The sequence below is a fragment of the Saimiri boliviensis genome, chromosome 14 (genome assembly GCF_048565385.1).
Source record: "Saimiri boliviensis isolate mSaiBol1 chromosome 14, mSaiBol1.pri, whole genome shotgun sequence".
NCBI lineage: Eukaryota > Metazoa > Chordata > Mammalia > Primates > Cebidae > Saimiri > Saimiri boliviensis.
This window is the reverse complement of record NC_133462.1, coordinates 13,900,246-13,925,512: the sequence shown is the minus strand read 5'-3', so window position 1 is coordinate 13,925,512 and position 25,267 is coordinate 13,900,246. Positions and strand designations below refer to the sequence as shown.

The 25,267-nt window shown below is 50.2% G+C and overlaps 1 protein-coding gene across 1 annotated transcript; it reads right to left on the bottom strand.

The window, feature by feature from the left end:
- Positions 1-389: 389 nt before the first annotated feature.
- On the bottom strand, positions 390-25,267 carry SMG9 (SMG9 nonsense mediated mRNA decay factor). Its single transcript, XM_003944525.4, has 14 exons — positions 24,980-25,267; positions 20,645-20,800; positions 19,148-19,222; positions 18,797-19,061; positions 18,606-18,703; positions 15,296-15,408; positions 10,164-10,275; positions 7,833-7,928; positions 7,324-7,409; positions 4,177-4,283; positions 3,397-3,504; positions 3,110-3,238; positions 2,647-2,791; positions 390-906 (listed from the first exon to the last, which is right to left on the bottom strand). The coding sequence occupies exons 2-14, from the start codon at positions 20,792-20,794 to the stop codon at positions 828-830; spliced, it is 1,563 nt and encodes a 520-aa protein (XP_003944574.1). The 5' UTR covers positions 20,795-20,800; positions 24,980-25,267; the 3' UTR covers positions 390-827.

The window sequence follows — 25,267 nt, the reverse complement described above, 5'->3', positions numbered from 1 at the left end:
AGGCGTGAGCCACCATGCCCAGCCTAGGCACTGTATTTAACTAAGCATCTAACCCAAAGGCACTGCCTTTAAGTGAGAGCAGAAGACATGAGGGCAGTCGGTGTACTCAGCTGCACAGTGTATTTTCCCATACAGAACACACAGGGAAGGCTTGATGCCACCCCAGGAAACAGAATTACCCTTCCTAGGGACTTCCTTCTTACCAGAGACTGGTCTCCATCTGCTCCCAACAGCTCTATGACCCACAGTGATTGTGTCCCTGGGGAAGTTCACTCGGGCTCCAATGGGTAGCCAGGGGACAATCTGCTCACGAGGGCTGGGTGTCAAGTTTGTCCTGCTTCCCAGAACTGCATGCTGGGTAGAGGAGTCAGTGGAGCACAAGAACAGGCTTGTATGACGGTGTTTATTTGAACCACCAGATCTGCTCCAATAAAGGGCTCTCCAGACCCTGCCTCACCTTACAGGGAAAGGTGTAGAGTCAGGAGGGACTGTTGCTCCTGTCCCCGAAAAAGGAGGTCAAGATGGAGCCTGGGCTTCCTGGTGACCACTCAGACTCCTCCCACTGCTTGTCCCTGTGGAGGAGGTAGCATGGGCTGTCCCATCTCAGGTTGGGGGTGGGATCGCTCACAGTCACCCCCTGAACAGACCCTAACTGAGGGTGAGGGGCCTGGCCCTGGACACCTCATGTCTCTGGGCCAGGAAGCCACGATCCCTCATCCATCAGGCCCGCTGCTGCTCTCCACCCCAGCGGGGGATAGACGTTTGTGCTCCCTCGCCATCCACTGGGCACCCAGGAGCTCCCCTGTGCGACATTCTTCTCCTTGGCCTCAGGCCAGCAGGCGGCTATACTCTGCCAAAGCAGAGGACTTTTTCACCCCATCCCAGATCCGGGCAGCATAGTGGAACCTATGAGAGGAGGTCAACAGTCAGGGCTGCCTGGCCGGGGCTCCACCCACTGAGCCCTTTTATGACCTGAAACATGACTCTGAGCCCCTTGGAGCCCCGTCTCCTCGACTGGGATACAGGGAGGATGCTAACAATGATGGGAGGTGGCCCCACTTTTCTTTTTTTTTTTTTTTTTTTTGAGACGGAGTTTCACTCGTTACCCAGGCTGGAGTACAATGGCGCCATCTCGGCTCACCGCAACCTCCGCCTCCTGGGTTCAGGCAATTCTCTTGCCTCCTGAGTAGCTGGGATTACAGGCACGTGCCACCATGCCCAGCTAATGTTTTGTATTTTTAGTAGAGACGGGGTCTCACCATGTTGACCAGGATGGTCTCGATCTCTTGACATCGTGATCCACCCGCCTCGGCCTCCCAAAGTGCTGGGATTACAGGCGTGAGCCACCGCGCCCGGGCCGACCCCACTTTTCTTAGCTCACCCAGGTTAAGCAAAGCTGGAGGTTCCAAGGCTTGGACTAAGACCTCCAGTCCCTACCACCTAAACTTCTCTCACTCCACTCAGTGCTGCCCTTTGTGGGTAACGGTTCTATTTCTACTTCCCTCCAGAGTCTTATGACGATGGAAAACAGCTAACAGCAGTTGCACAACCCAGAATCTCCTCCCTCTCCCCTCTGGGTCCTGCTTTAGACCAATGGGAGGAGCAGAGCTGGGACTAAATGCCAGCTCTGCTCCACCTCTGCTCTACAAGCCCTGAGTGGCTTCCTGTGGCTTTGTCTGCACTCCTGGCCCTTTTGAAGCACAGGCAACTGCAAACAGATGTGGGGAGCCAAGTCAGAGACGCTGCACCCAGCCAAGCTATTTATTTCTTTTCTTTTTTTTTTTTTTTTTTGAGCCAGAGTTTCACTTTTGTTGCCCACGCTGGAGTGCAATGGTGCCATCTTGCGTCACCACAACCTTCGCCTCCCAGGTTCAAGCAATTCTTCTGCCTCAGTCTCCCGAATGGCTGGGATTACAGGCATGCACTACAATGCCTGGCCAATTTTGTATTTTTTATAGAGATGGGGTTTTTCCATGTTGGCCAGGCTGGTCTTGAGCTCCCAACCTCAGGTGATCCGCCCACCTCGGCCTCCCAAAGTGCTAGGATTACAGGCGTGAGCCACCGTGCCCGGCCTTCTTTCAAATTTTTCTCTTTGAAGTAAGATGATAAAGACCTGGACTCATACACTGAAGGCTCTGGACAAAGAAGTAATGTAAAGTAGGGGCCACGTGAAAGCAGGGGGAGAAAGCCAGCAGGCAGGAAATGAGGCAAATGCAGAAGGGTGGACAATGAGACGCTGTGGCTTTCTGGTTCCCATCTCCTGAAGGGCCCTGCTTTCTGTGATCAGGTCCTTGGAATAAATCTTCCTTAAGCTAACTCCGGCTCACTGGTCCTACTCTTAGCAATCAAATGACTCCGAGCCACAGGTGTGTGGCCTTGCTGTGTAACACTTTTTTCTGAGCCTAAATTTCCCCACCAGAAAAACTGGTGACAAGGACCTACATGATGCTGGCTGATTAGGATTCAAAGTCACACGAAACAGCAGGGTGCTACATGAGTGAGAGGCTTACAACATAGGAGCAATCATTACCGTTCCAGAAAAGGAACCTGAGATCTGGAGAGGAGGGGCTTAACGAGGTCATGCCTGTCTAAGAGACACCCCTTCTCTCTACACCAGGGTGGGGTGCCTCTGCAAAGAGCTCTTACCAGTTCTTCTCGGTGAGGATTGTGTGTGATAGCTGTGGCCGGGCCATGGACATCACTTGGCTCCGGAGTTTGCTCACCAAGGACTGGAAACTGGGGTGGCCACGATACCCAGGCAGCAGGGAGAAGAGTGGGCTGGAACCAGGTCCTGGAAAGTCGGGGCAGGGAGGATAAGAAGGATGGACCGCCAGTGTCTTTCTCCCAGTTAACAGCATCTTGGGCTTCGAGGTGCACCTGAGTTCAGCCCTGGCTGAGCTCTTTCTGTACTTTCATGACTCTGAAACACACTCCTAAGAAAGGGTCCACGCACCCCGGGAATGAGGCAGGGTCTCCTCTCAGACCAGGTGGGCTCCACACTTGTTCCAAACCAAGGCAACCCATGTCGCCTCCTAGACCAGGGGATGCTGGGTCTCTCTATGATCAGGACAGGACTGTCTCTCCAGGAACCCGTCAAGGATAACTGTACCTGCTCTCGGTGGGTTTTCACTCTCTGCTTCACTGTCCATAAAGGGTACCAGGAACAAGTTGACCTCAGAGTCCAGGAAGTCAGGTGGAAGCCCCGGGAAGACATTGCATTGTAACATGGACAGAGTACCTGGAGGAGAAAATGCTTCAGCTTCAGGTACTACGTTGTGGGTTTGCAGGGGTGGGAATCGTTGACAGTCAAGCTAGGAACAGGACACTAGTCTGGGGGTAGAGACTGACCCAGGAAGCTGGATCAGGACTAGCTTGGGGGGATTTGGGAATCCTCACCCTTGTAACGCAGGTGGGAGTGGGCCATGAGCTGGTCGATCATCAGGTGCATCTGCCGCAGCTTCCGGGGACAGAAGTCCTCTCGGCGAGCTTTGTTCTGTAAGAAGACTGAAGGTGGAGAAGTGGGAGGAGACAGAGCCTGTGAGGCAGACATCGCTTGGCCTAATGGACTCTCCTCACCCAAAGACATGCTGCTGCCCCCAAGCTCAGATCACTGCGGAAATATTTATGTAACTTCACTTCACTTGAGCACCAGGCTCCGTGTAGGGTGATGCTGGGGACCCAGAGGTGAGTCAGATCTGGTTTCTACCCCTAGTCTCTTTGAGGCCCCAGCAAGGGATCATAAAATGAACCCTATCTTTGCAGAAGAGTAGAGCAGAGAAAGAACGTAACAGGCAAAGGAACGACATGAGCAAAGGCTGGAGGAGGGACACTGGGTCGACGGGGCCACTCAGAGGAACCCAACCTAACACTCATTTCCTGAGCTGGGAGATTCCAGGGGCCCAGAAACAGGCAGACCTGGGGCCTGTCCCATTCCGATCACAGAGCCAGACACAGGCTCAGGAGGTCATGCCCTCAACTGTCAGGGTTGGACCAGGGAGTGGGAACTTGAAGTAGCTGCTGATCCTTATGACTTCGCTCCTCATTAACTCTCAAAAGTACTCCTCCCAGATCCCCACTCCTTCTCTCTCTCTCTCCCCACTTCCCCAGCGTGCTGCTGACTTTCACCCCCTCATTCTTCCTCCTGCCCACCTGTCCAGCCCCCAGAAAGCCTCTCACCCAGGTGGGGGTAGTACTCGGTGCCTTCATCGGAGCCTGATGAGCTGCTGGACTCGTGGCTGGGGGATGGGGTGGAGGGCTTCACCATCTCTGCTGTCTGAAGGAACCTTGGGGTTTGGGGTGAGTGGCTGTTGCTCTTGCACTTGCACCCCATGTCCCACAGCCTGGGACAGGGGCTCCCTTTGAGATCCTGATGAAAGCTACAGCCATGCTTAGAAAAATGCCATATACACACCATGTTTCTCACAGTTTTAGAGAATTCAGAGATAATCCTCTCAGATACCGATCCATGGACTGACATCAACTGTATACACTCTTTATGAGCTTACCTTATTATTTTATTTTAAAGATGCTATTTTTTAGAGCAGTTTTAGGTTCACAGCAAGACTGGGCAGAAAGCACGCAGAGGTCCCACACCCCTTGCACATGCAGAGCCTCCCCAACTATCAACAACCCCAACCTGAATGGTTCCCTTCTAAGGACTGATGAAGCTACACTGACACAGCATTATCACCCAAAGTCCCGAGTTTATATCAGGGATCACTCTTGGTGCTGTACATTCTACAGGTTTGGACAAATGTATAATGGTTTGTGTCTGCCATTAGAGCATCACGAGTAGTTTCACTGCCCTCAAAATCCTCTATGCTCTGCCTACTCATCCCTCCTTCCCTCCAATTCCTGGCAACCACCCATCTTTTTACTGTCTCCACAGTTGTGTCTTTTCCAGACTGTCATATAGTTGGAATTATACAGTATGTAACGTTTTCAGATTGGTTTCTTTCACTTAATCTGCATTTAATGATCCTCTATGTCTTTTTATGGCTAGATAGCTCATTTCTTTTTAGTGTTGAATAATATTCCATTGTCTGGGTGTATCACTGATTATTCGTTCAATTTACCGAAAGACATCTTGGTTGCTTCCAAGTTTTGGCAATTATGAATAAAGCTGCTATAAATATGTGTGTGGCCAAGCGCAGTGGCTCACGCCTGTAATCCCAGCACTTTGGAAGGCTGAGGCGGGCGGATCACCTGAGGTTAGGAGTTCAAGACCGGCCTGGCCAACATCACAAAACCATGTCTTTACTGAAAATACAAAAAGTAGCCGGATATGGTGGCATACGCCTGTAGTCCCAGCTACTCAGGAGGCTGAGGCAGAAGCGCTTGAACCTGGGAAGCAGGGGTTGCAGTGAGCCGAGATTACTCCTGTGCACTGCAGCCTGGGTGACAGAGCAAGACTCCATCTCAAACAAAACAAAACAAAACAAAACTTGTGTGTAGGTTTTTTGAGTGGATATAAATTTTCAGTTTATGCTATTTATTTTTTCAAATAGTAGTACATAAACCTGTTTTCTAAGGTAAGGGATAATGGAATCTGCTAAAATATGGGGGCATTCTCCTCACACACACACAAACACATCTACAATTTCAAGGGGCCACCCTACTCTGAGAAGCCACCTGTAGATGAGAGTTTAAAAACAAGGCTCTGCCATGTGGCAGCCTGAGCTGATACCCCACCAGAACACAGATTCCCCCGGGGCAGTCTATCTGTTTTGTTCACACCTGTGTCCCTAGTGCCCAGAACAGTGCCTGAACACCTAGATATGAATAAATCCCAATGGATGGTGGTAGGAATGGGTGTTTCACAATGAAGTCACAGCTTCACTGCATTACATCTGATCAGAACAACCAACCCCCTAGCAAGCCTTTTTTGTTGTTGGCCTCAGCTCATTCCTGTCCCCAGGGTTACTAATACACACACTAAATTCTCCTCATCAGCTGCTTACTGTGAACCAGGGACTAAGCTGAATGCTTTCAATTCCTTGACTCACTGAACCTGCACAACGTAATTCTGCTGATGAGGAACTGAGGAAAGAAAAGACACATGCCCAGTTAGAGAGGGGACTTGAACACAGGACTGCCTGGTTCTGAAGGCATCTGCTTCCTAATTCCATTTCTCCCCTCCCTATAAGCTCCTGTCCCTTCCTTCTGCCTGATCTCTATGCCCAAAGCTGCTCCCACACCACACCTTCCAGTGGCCTCCTGGGGCCTGGAGCCAATAAGAGCCCTTATGGCCACAGGTTCTGAGCCAGTCTCTTCTAGAGGCATTTCTGGAACCCTTGGCTACTTCAGGCAGGACTCCTGCCAGGTCCCACCTCCCTTTTTTTTCATGCCTGCCTGAGTACCAACAGGATGGTACATGGGCCTGAAGGAGATGAACAATAAAACTCCATAGACCAGACAAGCCAGTTACGTGCCAGTTATTCAGCAAATCTGCAGTAAATATCCACTGTGCGCCAGGCACTGTGTGAGCTGCTGGGGACCTTGCCCTCCTGGGGCTTACATTCGAATGGGGGAGAAAGGTCATAAGGAAAGCTACAGTATCCTATTAAGGAGAGGCAAGCGCAATGAAAAAAAATACAGAAGGTGGGGAGAGCAACAGGGGATGCTATGCTAGATGGTCGGGGAAGGCCTGAAGTGGACTCAAAAGCATGAGGGAGAGTCTGAGAAGATCTGTGGGCACAGAATTTCCGGCTGAGGAAGGCAGGGTGCAGAGGTCCTGGGCTGCAGGAAGAACAGCCATGTGGCCCTGTAGGAGTCTCACTCTGTCACCCAGGCTGGAGTGCAGTGGTGTGATCTCGGCTCACTGCAACCTCCACCTCCTGAGTATCTGAAATTACAGGAGCCTCACATCACACCTGGTTAATTTTTGTATTTTTTGGTACAGACAGGGTTTCACCACCTTGGCCAGGCTGGTCTTGAACTCCTGAACTCGTGATCCACCCGCCTCAGCCTCCCAAAGTGCTGGGATTACAGGCGTGAGCCACCTCGCCTGGCGGCCCTGTGGCTTTAATAAAGGGAGTGAGGAAAGGCAATGAGATAAATCAGCAAGGTGACCAGAGGGTGTAGGACTTTGGAAGCCATGCGTGGGCAGACTCTGGATTTATTCTGATAGACATGTAAAGTCAGTGGAGGGCTGTGTGTTGTGCATGCTTTGAGGAGAAGGTTAGATGGCGGTGATTTGCTCCAACTTACATTTTAAAAGGGTCCCTCTGGCTACTGTCCCTTGAGTCAGTGGCTCAGTCTCTGGGCCTGTGTCTCCGGCTTCGTTCCTCCTCCTCGCTACCCCCCAACCCCTCAGCCCCTCACCTGTAGAGACTGAGGTCTGTGAACCAGTCCTGGACGACAATCACCACATGGCAGACCGTGAAAAGGAAGGCAGCAATCTGGAGTGACTGAGGTTGGGCAGGAAGGAAAGGAGTTGAGGACCACTCTCGCCCAGACTAATCAGGAGTCCCTGGTCCCAGGACTCAGATCAGGAGGCAGCAGGGGAAGGAGCCTTCAAGCAGCTACTGTGTGCCTAACACTGTGATAGCACTTCCCTTACAGGCCATCCCGAAATCAGGACATCTGGGAATTATTACCCTCGTTTTATTCAGGCAGATGCTGAGGCTTCACAGGGGAGGGAGTGAAGAATGACTTGCCTGAGAGGCAGAGCCAGTTGAGCCAGTTCTGACTCTCAGTGCTGTCCTTTTCCTACAGCCCTTGGTGCAGCTGGGGCTCTTATGAAGCAGAAACTAAGTGGACAACCAGCTGTTGGGATCCTGGGAGGATGGGGCGGGGATGTAAAACCTCAGCCCTGGGCTCGGCTCCCTCACCTGCATCTCAACGTAAGTGTGGGGAAGGTTGTACTCCGGAGGCAGCTTGCGGTCATTATTGATGAGATGGTCTAGGATAGAAGGGCTCAGGATGGGCTGCAGCAGGAAAAGAAGCGGGTGTCAGGGAACGGGCTGGTCACAGATGCATAAGTTTCACACATTGAAGGCAAATATGTTGCCTACCTCAGGACTAAACAAGGTCAGAAACAAAGGCAGGCAATTCCTGATTAGAACAGCAAGAAGAAGTTCAAGAAAAAAAAAACCCTCAAAGCTGATACGCTTTTCCAGCTCCTTTACAAATCACTGCTGCTCTCGAGCGCCTCATGCCCAAAGAGAAGAAACTGCTTTGTGCTAATGAATGTTTAACGTTTACTCAAATGAGTCATGTCCCTTAAAGACTCTTTGTCAGTTGTTTCACATGCTTGCAAAACTTTGCCGAGATGACTTAAGTAAAAAAAAAAAAAAAAAAAAAAAAAAAAAAAAAAAAAAAATTAGTGTGAAAACTGGTGAGAATTTTAAAAACAGCATCAGTATACATACAAGAATCAGTGGTGAGCTCACCAGACTGTTTTCTTCCTAAAGGAAGAAAAACCTTTAAGAGCTAATTAGCTCATTGATAGTCTGCTGACTTTTTTACTGCAGTGAAATTGTTTTACAAATGGGCTTTTACAACTGCCTGCTTTCCCCAACTCCAAACACTGAGCAGTGCTCTATTCCATCTTGTTTTGTTAACATCTCCTCTTCACGGGCCTCGGACCTAGACCACAGCCGGTTTGGGTTGTCTCCAGGCCCCCATGGCCCCTGCACAGGGCCTGGCACACAAGGCTCACGTCACATTTGTAGGTTTTCCACTCTGTGTCATCAGTGCCACAGTGACCAGAATGCTGATCCACCAACTGTGAGTGCCAACTAAGGGCCAAGCCCTGCGCCCCAGCTCTCAGCCACAGAGCCAGGCTCTGCTCCGAGGAGCTTCAGGCAGGTAGGGAGTGGGAACAGACACCAGGGCAAATCACATGCTATGGAGGGAGGTGCATATGGGCAACGGTGGAAGGGGAAGGCTTCTGAGAGGAGGCCACACCCCAGTGGAGTCTTGAAGAAGAAGAAGGCATCAGCCAGGCAAACAGGCAAGGTGAGAGCCTATTGTACTGATAATGGAGTTAATCGCTAAGAATATTTAGCACGTAACTCCTGTTGGGTGCTGCCACTGGGAATTCACTTGTATCAATGCACTGAAACCTCACAAAAATCCTACGAGGTAGGCAATACTGTTTTTCCCACTTAAGAAAACTGAGGAAGGAAAACAAACAACTTGACAAGGTCACACAGTTCATCGGTGGTTTCAGGTAAACACAGGATATGCAAAGTCCAGATAAGAGAGAGATCAGGGCGTGTGTGCTGGGGGTCTGGTGGCTCCTCCAGGGGCCGAGGATAGGCAGTCTGAGGGAATCGAGCCACACCCTCCGAATGCCAGCTTAAGGAATCCGGACTTTGCCTGAGAGCAAGGGAGAAGCCAAGGAAATCTGCCAGGTAAACACATGACCAGTCGGGAAAGGGATGAGCCTGAGTGCTAACCTCATGCCAAGTCCTAACCCAGCACTTTGCCTGGATTGTTCCATGGAATCCTTGAAACTCTTAAGAGGCCGAGTGGTTATCATCCTTACTTACAGATGAAGAGCTGTGGTTTAAGGAAGTTTAAAATGTATTTAAAGTCACCTTGCCCGTTAAGAATTAAAAGGCAGGCCGGGCGCGGTGGCTCAAGCCTGTAATCCCAGCACTTTGGGAGGCCAAGGTGGGTGGATCATGAGGTCGAGAGATCGAGACCATCCTGGTCAACATGGTGAAACCCCGTCTCTACTAAAAATACAAAAAAAAACTAGCTGGGCGTGGTGGCGCATGCCTGTAATCCCAGCTACTTAGGAGGCTGAGGCAGGAGAATTGCCTGAGCCCAGGAGGCGGAGGTTGCGGTGAGCCGAGATCGCGCCATTGCACTCCAGCCTGGGTAACAAGAGCGAAACTCCATCGCAAAAAAAAAAAAAAAAAAAAAAGAATTAAAAGGCAGGATCAGAACATAGATTCTCCAGGGTCCACACATTTTAGCAGTATACTAGAAGGCACTTTAGGCTACTGTGTAGAAGGCGAATGAGATGGGGCAACATGTGACAAGAGACTAAGGGCCAAGAAAAAACACATCTTGCTCAAGGGCACTCGGCATGTCCATGGCTTGACTGGAAGCACATGGAATCCACACAGCGTTCTGGCTTAGTAACATTCCAGGAAGAGGATGTGGGTTGGGGGCGGGGGGCGGGGAGCAAAGGCAGGTGGGACTGGCACCTGTGTGTCCAGGAAAACAATCCGCTCTTGGGTAATAAAGAAGTCGATGCCGCTGGTCTGGTTGCCTCCTCGTTCCTTCATTTCAGCGCTCTGAGCCCGGAAAACGTAAGCCCTGTGGAGAGGAGCAGGTACGGGTGCCTGAGATTTCTGGTTCTCAGCCTTTGATGCATCTGAAGCATGACCCCGTGAGCTGGGCATGTGAGCCGGGGTGCCCAGCCTGCTCACTAAGCTTTCCATCTGTGGCCCATAGATGGAAAAGGGGTGGTAGGCAGGGGCGGTGCATGTTTTGAAGCACATGACTTTACTCCTACCCATAAAGAGATCCATTAGTTCAATCAATGAAGCCAGGCCACTAAGGTGTTTAAGGGCAGAGACTCTGCCAGTCTGCCAGGATTCAAATCCCAGCTCTGCCTCTTCCTGGCTGTGTGGCTTTGGGCAAATTCCTTAACCTTTTTCTGTCAGTTTCCTCATCTGTAAAATGCGGGTAACAACATGATCAAAACTCTATGTGTTACTATGAGCTCAGTATGTGTGGAGCCCTTAGAATAGTGCCTGATATAGAGTGATACATACTTTTAGCTGTTAATTACCAAATATACCGCTAGATCCCAGGCGCTGGAGACAGAGCACTGAATGGCCTCCACTCCCACAGGGAGAGGGAATTTGGGTCTTGTTCCCAGCGTCTTCCTGTCAGGTGAGTGTCCCTCACTTCTACGTGTGCTGGGCGCTGGGAATATGAGGGCAAAGCAGGCAGACCTGGGCCTTGCCCTAAACCACTAAGCTCAACTTGGTAACTCTGACTTAGGCAAAGTGATTTTACCTTTTGAAATCTGTAAAATCAGGATAATGGAAACTGCCTCTCAAAGGGTAGTTTCTGTCTACCCCCAAGAGGCATAATCTGTTGTCTGACACAGAGCAGGCAACCTTCCACTTTACAAACACTATGCGGAAAGCCTCCTATTTGCCAGACACCAGGATATAGCAGTGAACAAAAAAGACTAAGTCGGCTTCTGCGGAGCTTCTGGTCTAGTTTACAAATTACCAGAAATCAGTCACTGTGGGTGTTAGAAAGAGGAGGTGTGCAGTGCTCCAAGCCCAGATGGCTTAGTTGGTGGAGCCAGGAAGGGCTGCCCTGAAGAGGGAAATGACAGTGCTGAGGGTGAGAGAGAGAGGGGCTGGGTTGGGGGACGGGCACAGAGGAATGCTGTATCAGGCAGAAAACAGGTGGCTTGTTGTACCAGGACTCAGAGACCAGCATGGCAAGAGCAGAAAGATGGGGTGTAGGGGAGGAGAGAGAGCAAGGAGAGGCTACACAGACCCTTGTGGGGCATGGTAAGGCTTTGGCCTATGAGCCTGGAGAAGCTGCTGAGAGATATAAGTAGAGGAGGGACAGGATCAAATCTTGGTTTGAAAGTCCCTACTGGCTGCTATGTGGCAAGGACTGTAGGGTGGAAAGAGGGAAGATGGACTTACAAGGCCCAGTGATGCCATGTCGCCTCCCTCTGCCTCTCCGGCCTTACCTGCTACCACTCCCCTTCCAAGGCTGCCATGCTCTTTTGCACACACAGACAAGCTCCCACTTTAGAGGCATTGCCTTGGCCAGTCCCTCTCATTGGAATGCTCCTCCAAGCATGTTTTTTCTCAAACGTTCCCCTTAGCAAGGCCTTCCCTTGCAATCACATTTAAAACTGTAACCTAGTCTGGGCGACATGGCAAGACCTCATCTCTACAAAAAATTTTAAAAATGAAGGGCGTGGTGGCTCATGACTGTCATCCCAGCACTTTAGGAGGCCAAGAGGGGAGTATCACTTGAGGTCAGGAGTTCGGTATCAGCCTGGCCAACATGGTGAAACCCTGTCTCTATTAAAAATACAAAAATTAGCCTGGTGTGGTGGTACACATCCCAGCTACTCGGGAGGGTGAGGCAGGAGAACTGCTTGAACCTGGGAGATGGAGGTTTCAATGAGCTGAGATTGAGCCACTGCACTCCAGCCTAGGTGACAGAGCAAGACTTGACTCAAACATAAAAAATAAGTAAGTAAGCCAGGCACGGTGGTACAGAACTGTAGTCCTAGCTACTCAGAAGGCTGAGGTGGGAAAATCACGTGAGCCCAGTTTGGGCAACACAGTGATATCCTGTCTCTACAAAAAATTTAAAAATTAGTTGGGCATGGTGGTGCATGCCTGTGGTCCCAGCTACTTACATGGCCAAGGAGGTGGGAGGATGGCTTGAGCCCAGGAGTTCAAGGCTGCAGTGAAGCCATGATCACGCCACTGCACTCCAGCCTGGATGACAGAGCAAGACCCTCGTCTCTTAAAAAACAATAATAATTTTTAAAGCCTGTAACCTAGGCCCAATATCACCTCCCTATAACCCCTTCCCATTTTGTTATATTCTAATATGCCAAATAGTGTGTTTACTTTGTTTACCGTCTCCCCTATTAAAATGTAAGCCCCATGAGGGCAGCTTCTTTTTCAGTTTTGTATACCGTTATTTCCCCAGCACCTGGTACAGTATCTGGTGCATAGAAAGAATTCAATTAATACAGTATTTGTCAAGCTGAATTAAATCAGGGAGACCAGATAGGAACCTCTTGGCATCCTCCATGTAAGATATTAATGGCTTGTACTAAGGAGGTGAACATGAAGGAGAGAAGAAACAGATGAATGTTGTTTTTTTTTTGAGACGGAGTTTCACTCTTGTTACCCAGGCTGGAGTGCAATGGCGCAATCTCGGCTCACCACAACCTCTGCCTCCTGGGTTCAGGCAATTCTCCTGCCTTAGCCTCCTGCGTAGCTGGGATTACAGGCATGTGCCGCCATGCCAAGCTAATTTTTTGTATTTTTTTTTAGTAGAGACTGGGTTTCACCATGTTGACCAGGATGGTCTCAATCTCTTGACCTCGTGATCCACCCGCCTCGGCCTCCCAAAGTGCTGGGATACAGGCTTGAGCCACCGCGCCCGGCCATGTTTTGTATTTTTAGTAGAGACGGGGTTTCACCATGTTGACCAGGATGGTCTCGATCTCTTGACCTTGTGATCCAGCCGCCTCGGCCTCCGAAAGCGCTGGGATTACAGGCTTGAGCCACCGCGCCCGGCCATGTTTTGTATTTTTAGTAGAGACGGGGTTTCACCATGTTGACCAGGATGGTCTCGATCTCTTGACCTTGTGATCCAGCTGCCTCGGCCTCCCAAAGTGCTGGGATTACAGGCTTGAGCCACCACACCCGGCCAAAACAGATGAAGAGAATTAGGAGGTAGCCTGGGCGCAGTGGCTCACACCTGTAATCCCAACACTTTGGGAGGCCAAGGCAGGCAGATCACCTAATCAGGAGTTCAAGACTAACCTGGCCAACATGGCAAAACCCCATCTCTACTAAAAATATAAAAATTAGCCAGGTGTGGTAGTCCCAGCTATTCAGGAGGCTGAGGCACAAGAATCGGCTGAATCCGGGAGACAGAGGTTGTGGCAAGCCAAAATTGTGCCACTGCGCTCTGGTCCTGGTGACACAAGACTGTCTCAAAATAAATAAATAAATAAAAAGAATTAGGAAGCAAAACCTGGACCTGATGAAAAGAGTTGATACTAACATCCACCACACCACAGGCTGACATGGCTCAAGAAGACAAGCTGGGCGACGGGATTCTCTCTATATTGGGAATCTGAACCGAGAGTCATGGGGAAAATTTGCTAGTTGGGGTGAAGGCTGAAATGGAAAGAATGTTATCTAAGACCTGGAGCTATTCCAAAATGGAGCGGAGCTGAGTCATGAGTGAACAGAGAACAGGAAGGAGAGAGGCAGAGGAACCCCACAGCCCGAGCTCTATGGCATGTGTATTCTCCCAACAGTGATCTTCACCTCTTCTAGATCTCCGTCAGCCCACTCTGAGATCTGGTGTAAATGATGGACCTTTTCCCTAGAAGAAGAGCCTGACTGCAAATGTGTGTAAAATTCTGCATATGGCCAGGCGCGGGAGCACATCTGTAATCCCAGCGCTTTGAGAGGCCAAAGCAGGAGGACTGCTTGAGACCAAGAGTTTGAGACCAGCCTGGGCAACATCAGGAGACACCGTCTCTACAAAAAAATTAAAAACTAGCTGGTGTGGTGACGTGAGGTGGGATCACTTGAGCCTGGGAGGCTGAGGATGCACTGAGCTATGGTTATGCCATTGCACTTCAGCCTAGGTGGAAGAACTAGACCCTGTCTCAAAAATAAATAAATAAACAAAATTCTGCATATACTCTTAAGGGGTTAAGGGACCCCTGACGCTCATCCATGGACGCCAGGGTAGTATTACCTGCTTTACAAAAAAACAGATCCCTATATTTTCAGGTAACTTAAATGTGTCTCTGTTCTTTACCACCCCAGTGGCTACTATCTATTCTCCCCATTTGATTCTTCCTTAATTAGATGTTTTTATCTCTCCCACTCCCAAATTCCTACCTTTTCCCCCTTTCCTTCTCTGCCCCAGTTTCAGGACCTGTTTCTTAAGTCCTCCCCTCCCCAAAAACCTGCTCCTGTGCCCTTATGCTTTATCTTCATAATCACATTCCATCCTTACTCCAGAATGTTGTTCAGGCAGGGAATCCTCATGTCTACTCCTCCCCAGCCTAGAAAACTAGAGCCACTTCCCAAGGTGACACAGGAAAGGTACAGAAACCCTCTCTGTCTCCAGATCTCCTCCCCCACTCTATTTCTCAGATCCTATCAGCCACCCTTCTGTGAGCGCCTGCTCTGTGCCAGGTGCTCATTAACTTTTGCCTTCTTGGTCTTTCATGATCCTCCAAAAATCTACTTGGACATGGGATACTGGAAATGAAGTGACCTGCCCAAGGTCAACCAGCTAAGTCCAAAACCTTAACGATGACATAATCCCACTTCCTCTCTAGGGCCTGTACCATTTCCCGGGGCCAGGGAGGGAGGGAGGAACAGGATTACATGCCTTGGAACTACACAGCTTTAGTGCAGCCCATTATCATCCTCATCCCATGGAGACACTGAGGCCTAAGAAAGAAAAGCAACTTTCCAAAGTCCTTTGGTAACATCACTCGCAACACCCAAGCCCACCTTGCCCCTGCCCCAGGTGGGTGCCCACCTCCCTACTGCACCCTACCTGACAGCTCCCTCACCTCTGATCCTCCTCTGGAGTGTTGGCTGACAACAATGACATGACCATGGACTTGCCTGTCCCCTGGAGGCCCAGGACACCAACCACCAACACATCAGTCTGATCCAAGAGGTACTGTGGGAAAAGACAGAAATAAGACTCTGACAAGTCTGTCAGTTGCTGGAGCCAGAATAAGAGGGGGGACCCCAGAGACCCTTGTGGTTTACCCGCCTGCCTTATCTCATATGAATAAAAACTCCTGTGAGGCCGGACGCGGTGGCTCACGCCTGTAATCTCAGCACTTTGGGAGGCCAAAGCGGGTGGATCACGGGGTCAAGAGATCGAGAGCATCCTGGTCAACATGGTGAAACCCCGTCTCTACTAAAAATACTAAAAATTAGCTGGGCATGGTGGCATGTGCCTGTAATCCCAGCTACACAGGAGGCTGAGGCAGGAGAATTGCCTGAACCCAGGAGGCGGAGGTTGCGGTGAGCCGAGATCGCGCCATTGCACTCCAGCCTGGGCAACAAGAGCAAAACTCCGTCTCAAAAAAAAAAAAAAAAAAACTGCTGTGAACCCAATCCCTCCTATTAGACATAGGGCCTCTGTTCTGTGCCATGGTAGGATTATGTGAAATCTTCTAGACACAAATAACGGTGTCTGTGAGAACTCTGAAGTAGAAAGAGCCTAGCATGGTCAAGAAGCTAAAAGGAAGGCCGGGCGCAGGGACTCATGCCTGTAATCCCAGCACTTTGGGAAGCCAAGGAGGGTGGATCGAGACCATCCTGACCAACATGGTGAAACACCGTCTCTAGTAAAAAAATACAAAAATAAGCTGGGCTTTTGGCACGCGCCTGTAGTCCCAGCTACTCGGGAGTCTGAGGAGGAAGAAATCGCTTGAACCCAGGAGGAAGAGGTTGCAGTAAGCAGAGACTGCACCACTGTGCTCCAGCCTTGCAACAGGGCAAGACTCCGTCTCAAAAAAAAAAAGAAGAAGCTAACAGGAAGTCACTGTGCTGAACACAGAGGGAAAAAGGAAGTCTGATCTTAGGGAAGTGAAAGGGAGCAGCCTAAGAACAGAAGGGCGGGTTGGAGAAGACAGGACTCAGTGACTGAGGGCTACTGGCACAGATTCCTGGGAAAGCACAAGAAAGGGAGTGGTGTGCAAACAGGAGCCACCCAGGCTCTCTTGTTTGTGTCTGTCTCTCTCTCTCTCTCTCTCTCTCTCTCTCTGTGTGTGTGTGTGTGTGTGTGTGTGTGGCTGTTTTACATTCATATACTGTTGTTTGTGGGATGTATGAGCTCCTCTGGAAATTACTGGAGACCAACTCTGGGCCACCAGCTCTGCTGACTTTCACCAACAGGGGGTGTAAGAGACACACCTGAAGGAAAATAGCTTCATCCTGAACTGTGGCTGCTGCTCCTTAGAATCACCTGGAGTTTTTTTTTTTTAAAAGCACATTCTATAGTCCAGGTGTGGGGGCTCACACCTGTAATCCCAACACTTTAGGTGACTGAGGTGGGAAGATCGCTTGAGGCCAGGAGTTCAAGACCAGCCTGGCCAAAATGGTGAAACCCCGTCTCTACCAAAAATACAATAACTGGCCAGGCCTGGTGACTCATGCCTGTAATCCCATCACTTTGGGAGACCGAGGCGGGCAGATCACATGAGGCCGGGAGTTCAAGACCAGCCTGGCCAACATGGAGAAACTCCGTCTCTACTAAAAATGCAAAATTAGCCAGGTGTGGTGGCAGTCACCTGTAATCCCAGCTACTCGGGAGGCTGAAGCAGGAGAATCACTTGAACCCAGGAGGCGGAGGTTGTGGTGAGCTGAGATTGTGCCATTGCACTCCAGCCTGGACAACAAGAGCAAAACTCCATCTCAAAACAAAACAAAACAAAACAACAACAAAAAACTAGCTGGGTGTAATGTCATACACTTTTGGTCCCAGCTACTCAGGAGGCTGAGGCTAGAGAACTGCTTGAACCTGGGAGGTGAAGGCTGCAGTGAGCCAAGATGATGCCGTTACATTCCCACCTGGGCAACAGAGCAAGACAACCTCCTAAATAAATAAAGCAAATCCCAGGCCCAATCAGGATTGAATGTGCTTTAACACATTAAAGCAGAATATCTAGGGCTGCCCCGTTCAATCAGTAGGCACAGATCATACATGGCTATTTAAATTAATAAAGACTAAAACAACATTAAAAATTCTGTTTGGTTGTACTAGCCACATGTCAAGTGCTCTAAAGCCACATCTGGGGTTAGTGGCTACCATACTGGATGGACAGTGCAAATATATATGATCTTCATCACTGCAGAAAGTTCTGCTTAATGGTGCTGAAAGGGAGGGCTTGGCTTTTTTTTTTTTTTTTCTTTTCTTTTTTTAAAGCTCCCCAGTTAATTCCAATGGGAGAGCGGACACAGAAGTGGCAGAACAAGGCAATAAACGGGCTTGAGGCTGCCCTAATAAGTCCAGGCTGCTGGGCAGCAGAGGTGACATCTCTGGGAGAATCTGAGCAGGGGTGTGACAGGGCTACAGGAGAAAAAGCGGAAGAGAGATATAAGGACTGGGAGACTGGAGGCATGTATGACGATCTAGGGATGTGACAGCTGAACTAGAGCAACGGGTGCTGGGATGGATGGGGGCACTTTGAGGGATGACATTCAAAACAGTTAACACTGAGACAGCATGGGTTTCTTGTTGTTGTTGTTGTTTTTGAGCCAGGGTCTCACTCTGTTGTCCAGGTTGGCGTGCAATGACATGATCATAGCTCTCTGTGGCCTTGACCTCCCGGACTCAAGTGATCCTCTTAACTCAGCCTCCTGAGTGGCCTGGATGCCTGCCACCATACCTGGCTAATTTTTAAATTCTTGGTACAAATGGAGTATCCCTAAGTTGCCCAGGCTGGTCTTGAACTCCTGGGTTCAGGCGATTCTCCCACCTTGGCCTCCTAAAGTGCTGGGATTATAGGCATGACCTACCAGCATGGGTTTCAACCAAATAAGAAGGGTACTAGGGCAGGGTCCAAGAGACTCCCCCGCTGCGGATGGCAAAGGACATCCCAGGGGCCCTGGGGTGGTAGTGAGAGTACCTCTTTACCAACCAGTACCAAAGCAGATCAGTATTTTACCAACTAGCAAGCACAGCTGAGCTAGTTGAAATTCAGCTCTGGTTAGGTGAGAATGTTCTGGTTCCACCCCGTCTCACTGCTGTGAGTTGCCCAAAAGCTCTCCAGTCTGGCACTGCCTACCAAGAGGCGGAGGTGGGGTGGAGGATCAGAGGATGCAGGACGTGCGGAAGCTCAGGCAGGGAGGGGCCCTCAGTACCTCAATGGCACTGTCACACCAATTCATCTGGTCATCCACCAACTTGATGCTGTGCTTCATGCGCTCCGGGGGCAGCAGTTTGGCCTGACCCACGACAGCTGGAGATTGGAGAAAGCAGGAGACAGAGGATGCAGTGAGGGTCTGTGAGGAGATGCCACTTCCCAACCCGGTTCTGCCCGGCCCCAACTCACGGTCCATGGCTGCCGGTGTGGCAGTGCCCATGCCCCGGTTCTGGATCTGGTACACAGGCTGTGTGGGTCTCTGCCCTTCCTTCTCTCCCTTGGGTGGCGCAGGGGCTGCAGGGGGTGGTGGGGCGGTGCCCTCAGGGGTAGAGGCACCGGTCACGGCCACAGGCCCCTTCCCCTCCTCCCGTGGTTTCATGAGGACGATGGGCTTCTCCAGAGGGGCTGGAGCCGGTGGGGCAGCAGGGGCTGTTGGAGGTGGTGGCTGCTTTGACTATGGGGTAAAAAGTTTCCGTCAATGGGGCAATCCCTTCCTTAACTGCTCCCCTCCTCCCTCCTTCAAAGTTCTTCCCGGCTCACCCGCTCTGCTGGAGGTTTTGAGAGGATGATGGGGGTTTTCTGCATGACGGAAGTGCTTGTCTCTTCGCTGGCATCCTGTGGTGAGGGAGGGCAGTTAGGAATGGCTCCCTGGCTCTCCTGGACATTCCAGATCTTTCTAAATGCCTAAATACATTAACTACCTTGATCGTATCAACAACTCTGTGAGATACATACTATTATTACCCCCACTTTACAGATGAAGAAAATGAAGCCCAGATAGGTGAAGCAGATTGCCCAGAGTCACAAAGCCAATAAGGAACGGAGCTGGAATTTGAACCCAGGCAGCCTGGCTACAGAACTGAATCCTCAAGCATTCTGCTCAGCTTCCTGTCAGGCAACAAGCCGGGCTGGAAAGGAACGAGGAGCTAGATAGGTCTGGGTGCAAACCTGGTCCTGTCTCGCGTTGGCCGTGTGAACTTGAATAAGGTCTCTCACATGTTCTCATTTACACTGCGGCCCAAAAGAAGGAGCAAGTAAGAGCTCAGCTCACTGTGAATAAACTATTTTTCATGTTTGTATGGTTTTATAGCTCAGAAATTGGCCCCAATTGTTACCTACTTCCACCCTACCAGACATCTCTGAGGTAAACAGGGCCCTAGAGAAAAAAAACCCAGGGGCAGGTTCTGGCAGTGAGTCACCTAAGTACAGGAGGAGAGTGAGGCAGGGCCTGGGCACAAGCCGATCCCTCCTGATTCCCAGCCCAGGGCACTGTCTACAGCAGGCAGAATGATGCTGTATGTGAGACTAAGCTGGACCTGGATCTGAGTCCTGGGCCCAAAGTTCACTGTCGCTGATTTTGGACAAGTCCTTTCACCTCTGGGGCTCATTTTCCTCATTAGTGAAAATCAGATCTATCATAGAATCTACTTCATGGGGTAGCTGTAAGGGTTCAGGAAGACCCAAAGGATGTAAAGCACTTTGCACAGTGCAAGCACAGTGCACGCGACTCAGTAAACAGAAGCAGTTGTTATTATGATGTGATTCTTTAACACATGAGCTATGGCACCTCTCAGCTCAAACCGTCCAACGCCAATTTCACACAGTGAAATACAAAGTTCTTTCCAAGGCCTACCAGGGCCTACGTGATCTGGCTCGTTACCTCTCAGACTTCACCTCCCGTCTCTCCCTCCTTCCTTATCCATTGCAGCCGTCCTGGCTTCCCCTGGCTACTCCTTGAACACACCACCTCAGGGCCTTTGTGCTTGCTGTTCTGTCTAGAAGGCCCTTCAACTCAGATTTTGGCGTGTCTTATTCCCTCATCTCCTTCAAGTCTCTGCTAAAAAGTCACCTCTTCAGAGAGACCTTCTCTGATGGTCCCTTTATCACTCTCTACCTTCTTTACCCATGAAGGCGGTGGGTTTGGTTTACAGACGTACCCCTAGCATCTGGATTAGTGCCTGGCACATGGCAGGTGCTCAATGAACATTTGTGGAAGAAGTAGACACAGGAATACTGCTCCTGGGTCCAGACACTCACCCGTCTCTCTCTTTCCCATGGTGCAATGTAGTCTCTCTCCCGACCACCAGGCCCAGAGAGATTCTGGGGGCCACCAGAGCCAGGCTCCTTCCACCGTCGCCGCCGCTCAATCCCATAGAGTCCAGGCTGACTGTGTCCAGACTCAGACATGATCACCTATGGAGGGAGTGAGGGGATTTCAGGATGAGAGAGTCTCTTCCTATTCTCCTCGGCATACCCCAGACTACATGAAGGCCCTTCCTTTTTCTTTTCTTTTTTTTTTTTTTTTTTTAAGAGATGGTGATGGTGTCTGTCTCTGTCACCCAGGCTGGAGTACAGTGGCTAGATCTCGGCTCATGGCAACCTCTGCCTCCCGGGTTCAAGGGATTCTTCTGCCTCAGCCTCCCAAGGACCTGGGATTCCAGGTGCCCACCATCATGCCTGGCTAATTTTTGTATTTTTAGTAGAGATGGGGTTTCACTATGTTGGCCAGGCTGGTCTCGAACTCCTGACCGCAGGCGATCCACCTGCCTTGGCCTCCCAAAATGCTGGGATTATAGGCATGAGCCACTGCGCCTGGTTAAGGCCCTTCCTTTCAACAGAACTCTGGGCTTGTGGCAGCAACTGCAAGCTGGCTTCCAACATCCACTCCTGACTTCTTCCAAAAAAGTAAAACCCTCAGTTCTGAGGTAGGTACATGGCTATCCAGAACACATTTCTCATCCTTGTTTGCAGTTAGGTGTGCCCATATGACTAAGTACTTTCTAGCTATGGTATGACACTAGAAGTATGGCTTGGCAGCTTCCAGAAACTTCCCTTTACAGATTCTGGCAATGCCTTTTGCCTCTTCCTCCCAGTGACAGGAATGTGGGTGTGGAGGCTGGAGCTCAAGCAGCTATCTTGAGCTATAAGGCAACTTAATAGAAGGCACAGTAAAACAAGACACGAGGTTGGGGGGTTCCATGTTAATTCTGAATTGCCTACTTTGAGAGGCAGTGAAAAACACACATCTATCTCTTACTTGCAGCCAAAACTATTCCCAACTATCAACATGCTCCAACATAAATAAACTCATAGGGACAAATTCACATAAAAATGGGACACTCAGCTGGGTGCGGTGGCTCATGCCTGTAAATCTCAGCACTTTGGGAAGCTGAGGCAGGTGGATTACCTGAGGTCAGGAGTTCAAAACCAGCCTGGCCAACATGGTGAAACCCTGTCTCTAGTAAAAATACAAAAAATTGCCGGGCGCGGTGGCTCAAGCCTGTAATCCCAGCACTTTGGGAGGCCGAGGCGGGTGGATCACGAGGTCGAAAGATCGAGACCATCCTGGTCAACATGGTGAAACCCCGTCTCTACTAAAAATACAATAAAACTAGCTGGGCATGGTGGCGCGTGCCTGTAATCCCAGATACTTAGGAGGCTGAGGCAGGAGAATTGCCTGAGACCAGGAGGCGGAGGTTGCGGTGAGCCGAGATCGTGCCATTGCACTCCAGCCTGGGTAACAAGAGCGAAACTCCGTCTCAAAAAAAAAAAAAAATACAAAAAATTAGCTGCGGGCACCTGTAAACCCAGCTACTCAGGAGGCTGAGGCAAGAGAATTGCTTGAACCCGGGAGGCGGAGGTTGCAGTGAGCCAAGATCACACCACTGCACTCCAGCCTGAGCAACAGGCAAAACTCCATCTCAAAAAAAAAAAAAAAAAAAAAAAAAAAAAAATATATATATATATATATATATATATATATATATATATATATTCTCCTTACCAAAATGCTGCAAGGCATTTCCTTACAAACCAGCAATGTGATCCTCAGCCCAACAGCTACTCTTAATTAGCCATTACTAGTGTATGTCGTGGTGGGGCTCCAGCACTCAAGGGCCTGTTTTCACCTGGTATCCCGCTACAGTTCAGTGTCTGTCTTCCGTTCCTGATGGTCGGCCTTTCCTCACACTGAATTTCATTTCAAGGTGTCCCCAGTGTTTAATTTATCTGAGATGTTATATAGTGTCTGGCTACCTATGCAACCCACTCTCCACCATTTTAGTATCTGTTTACAGGTCCTTGGAGTTTTCCCAGCTGTTCACACATCATTTGAGGGTGGTCTTTGACTACTTAACTGTTTGTAGAACTCTATGGGGCTAACTGCTCAAGCTCAGAGGTCAGGCTGACAAATTGTGGCCTATGGGCCAAATCTGGTTTGCCTTCTGTTTTTGTAAACAGAAAGTTTTATCGGAACATGGCCACATCCATCAATTTACGAACTGTCTACAGCGGCCTTCTTGATGCAATGGCAGAGCTGAGTAGTTGAGACCGGCAGTACAGTCTGCAGGACCTAAAATAATTATTCTCTGGCCTTTACAGAAAGTTTACTGAATGGCCGAGTATGGCAGCTCACACTTGTAATCCTGACACTTTGGAAGGTCAAGACCTGAGGACTCTTTGAGCCCAGGAGTTCGAGATCAGCTTGCGCAACACAGCAAGATCCTGTCTCTATAAAACATGGAAAAAACAAAAAAATAGCTGGGGGTGGTGGCATGCACCTGTAGTCCCAGCTACTTAGGAGGCTGAGGTGGTGGGATCACTTGAGCCTGGGAGGTCAAGGCTGCCGTGACCATGCTGCACCACTGCACTCTACCCTGGGCAACAAGGCGAGACCCTGTCTCAAAAAGAAAAAAGAAAAAGTTTGCTGACCCTTGCTTAGCTTGGAAGTATCTGTGAAATCCCTCCATGAACCCACCCCAGCCCTACCTCAGGACATAATAACATAAACAGGTCTCTCCAAGACTCTCCAGAACTGAAGGGTCTGTTTACAAGACGTAGGTGTAATTTTGCTAGCCAGACAAGGGGCTTGTCTAGCTCCTCTCTCACTGTGCTACATGACCTCTTCCCCAGCCACAAGCCAGGTGGAAGACTGCTTTCCTAGACAGAGGACAAGAGCCTGTTTACAGATGCTTAGGGAAAATGACTCATTCAATACCCAAATGACTGCTTACAGTCTCCGATGGAGACTCTCCCCAGAACCTGAGACTCCTCACTTCCTTGCAATTAAGTGTCTTAACACATTACTCTGAAATCCTACCCAGTGCTTAAGTGCCTGTCTTCATGTCTCAACTGGGATTCTGCCCAGCCCTGAAGTTTCTGGCTTATGAGGATGCCCTTCCTGCGCAAAGTAAGCGCCCTGTGCGCACTTTTTTTGGTTTTTGGGTTTTTTTTTTTTGAGACGGAGTTTTACCCTGTTGCCCAGGGTGAAGTGCAATGGCACAGTCTCACTGCAGCCTCTGCCTCCCGGGTTCAGCCAATTCTCCTGCCTCAGCCTCCCGAGTAGCTGGAATTACAGGCGCAGGCCCGGCTGTTTTGCATTTTCAGTAGAGAGGGGGTTCCCCATATTGGCCAGGCTGGTCTCCAACTCCTGGCCTCAAGTGATCTGCCGGATCTCGGCCTCCCAAAGTGATGGCATTCCAGGAGTGCCTGTCCTCCCTGGGCCCTTTATTCTGGGAGCTTCCACAGCATCTGAAGGTGAGGAGTCCTTTGGAACTTAAGGGCTCACCTAAGCCAGGTGTAGTGGTTGCAGTGAGCCAAGATGGCGCCATTGCATTCCAGCCTGGCGCCTGGCGACAGAGCGAGGCTCTGTCTCAAAAAAAAAAAAAACAAAAACAAAAACAAACAAACAAAAAAACCACCCATATGCAAGTGGGTACTGAGGCTCCTTTGGGAGATTCCCCCCAAACTTACAAAAGTCAGTGTATTTAAGTGTCTACTGATGGACACCTAATAAATAAGGTGACCTGAAAATTAACAATCTAATTTACATATTTGGGGGGTCTCCTCAGTACTTAGACATCGTTTCACACACTCCCTTCGGGGAATCTCCCAAAGCCTCAGTGGCTACTTGCAAATATCTGGGGAGACTCTCCAATTTCTGAGTATTTAAGCCCACCTCGTGGGGCACGCCTCACCCCACAACTGTAGTCAATTTGCACATTTTCCTAAGGACAGCCTAGGACTTTAACTTCTCTCTAAGGGCTCCTAGAAGAGGGCCTCCCCCGGATGTAGCCATTGATTTACAAAGCTTCCCAGGGGGAACCCAACTCAAGTTTCTCTTTACACGTTATTGAGGCGGCCTCCCTGGTACTTGATTGGCAATCTACAGGCTCTACTTGGATCTCGCAGAGCAGAAGTTTCTTATTTACACGTTATTTCCGTCCCTTGCCCCCATTCCTGCCAACCCAGTATCGAACCGACAGCCACCGCCCCCTACTCAGTGCCTTCAATGGCCCAGGCGGGGCGTGGCCTGCCCGCGCGCCCCGCCCCCTGCCGGTGCGCGAGTCTCGCGCGGGCTCGCGGGCCCCTTACCTAAGGCGGCTGCTGATTGGTTCTCGGGGTGCGGTGTGCGCTCTCCCGTGACAGGAATCGGATGGGGGCAGGGAGGCTGACCCAAGCCACCCGCCTGCAAATGGCGTCTGGGGGCCAGGAACGTGAGAAGAGAGAAAGTGGGCACCCCCCAACGCCGGAACCGGCTTCGGCGTTCCGGATACGGCTCCTAAGCTGGCCTGAAGGAGGAAGAGGAGGAGGAGGTAACGCGAGGCCAAGCTGAGATCAGGTCCCGCAGGCGGCTTGTCCTGCGCATGCGCTGAGAGCAGA

What these genes read in the sequence shown, in the direction of transcription:
- SMG9 (XM_003944525.4), bottom strand. Translation starts at nt 20,794, where the DNA reads ATGTCTGAGTCTGGACACAGTCAGCCTGGACTCTATGGGATTGAGCGG. An exon ending in CATGGGAAAGAGAGAGACGG is followed by an intron (nt 19,223 to 20,644) that starts GTGAGTGTCTGG and finishes CCCTCACCACAG; the next exon opens with GATGCCAGCGAAGAGACAAG. An exon ending in CTCCCACCTGCGTTACAAGG is followed by an intron (nt 3,239 to 3,396) that starts GTGAGGATTCCC and finishes TTTCTCCTCCAG; the next exon opens with GTACTCTGTCCATGTTACAA.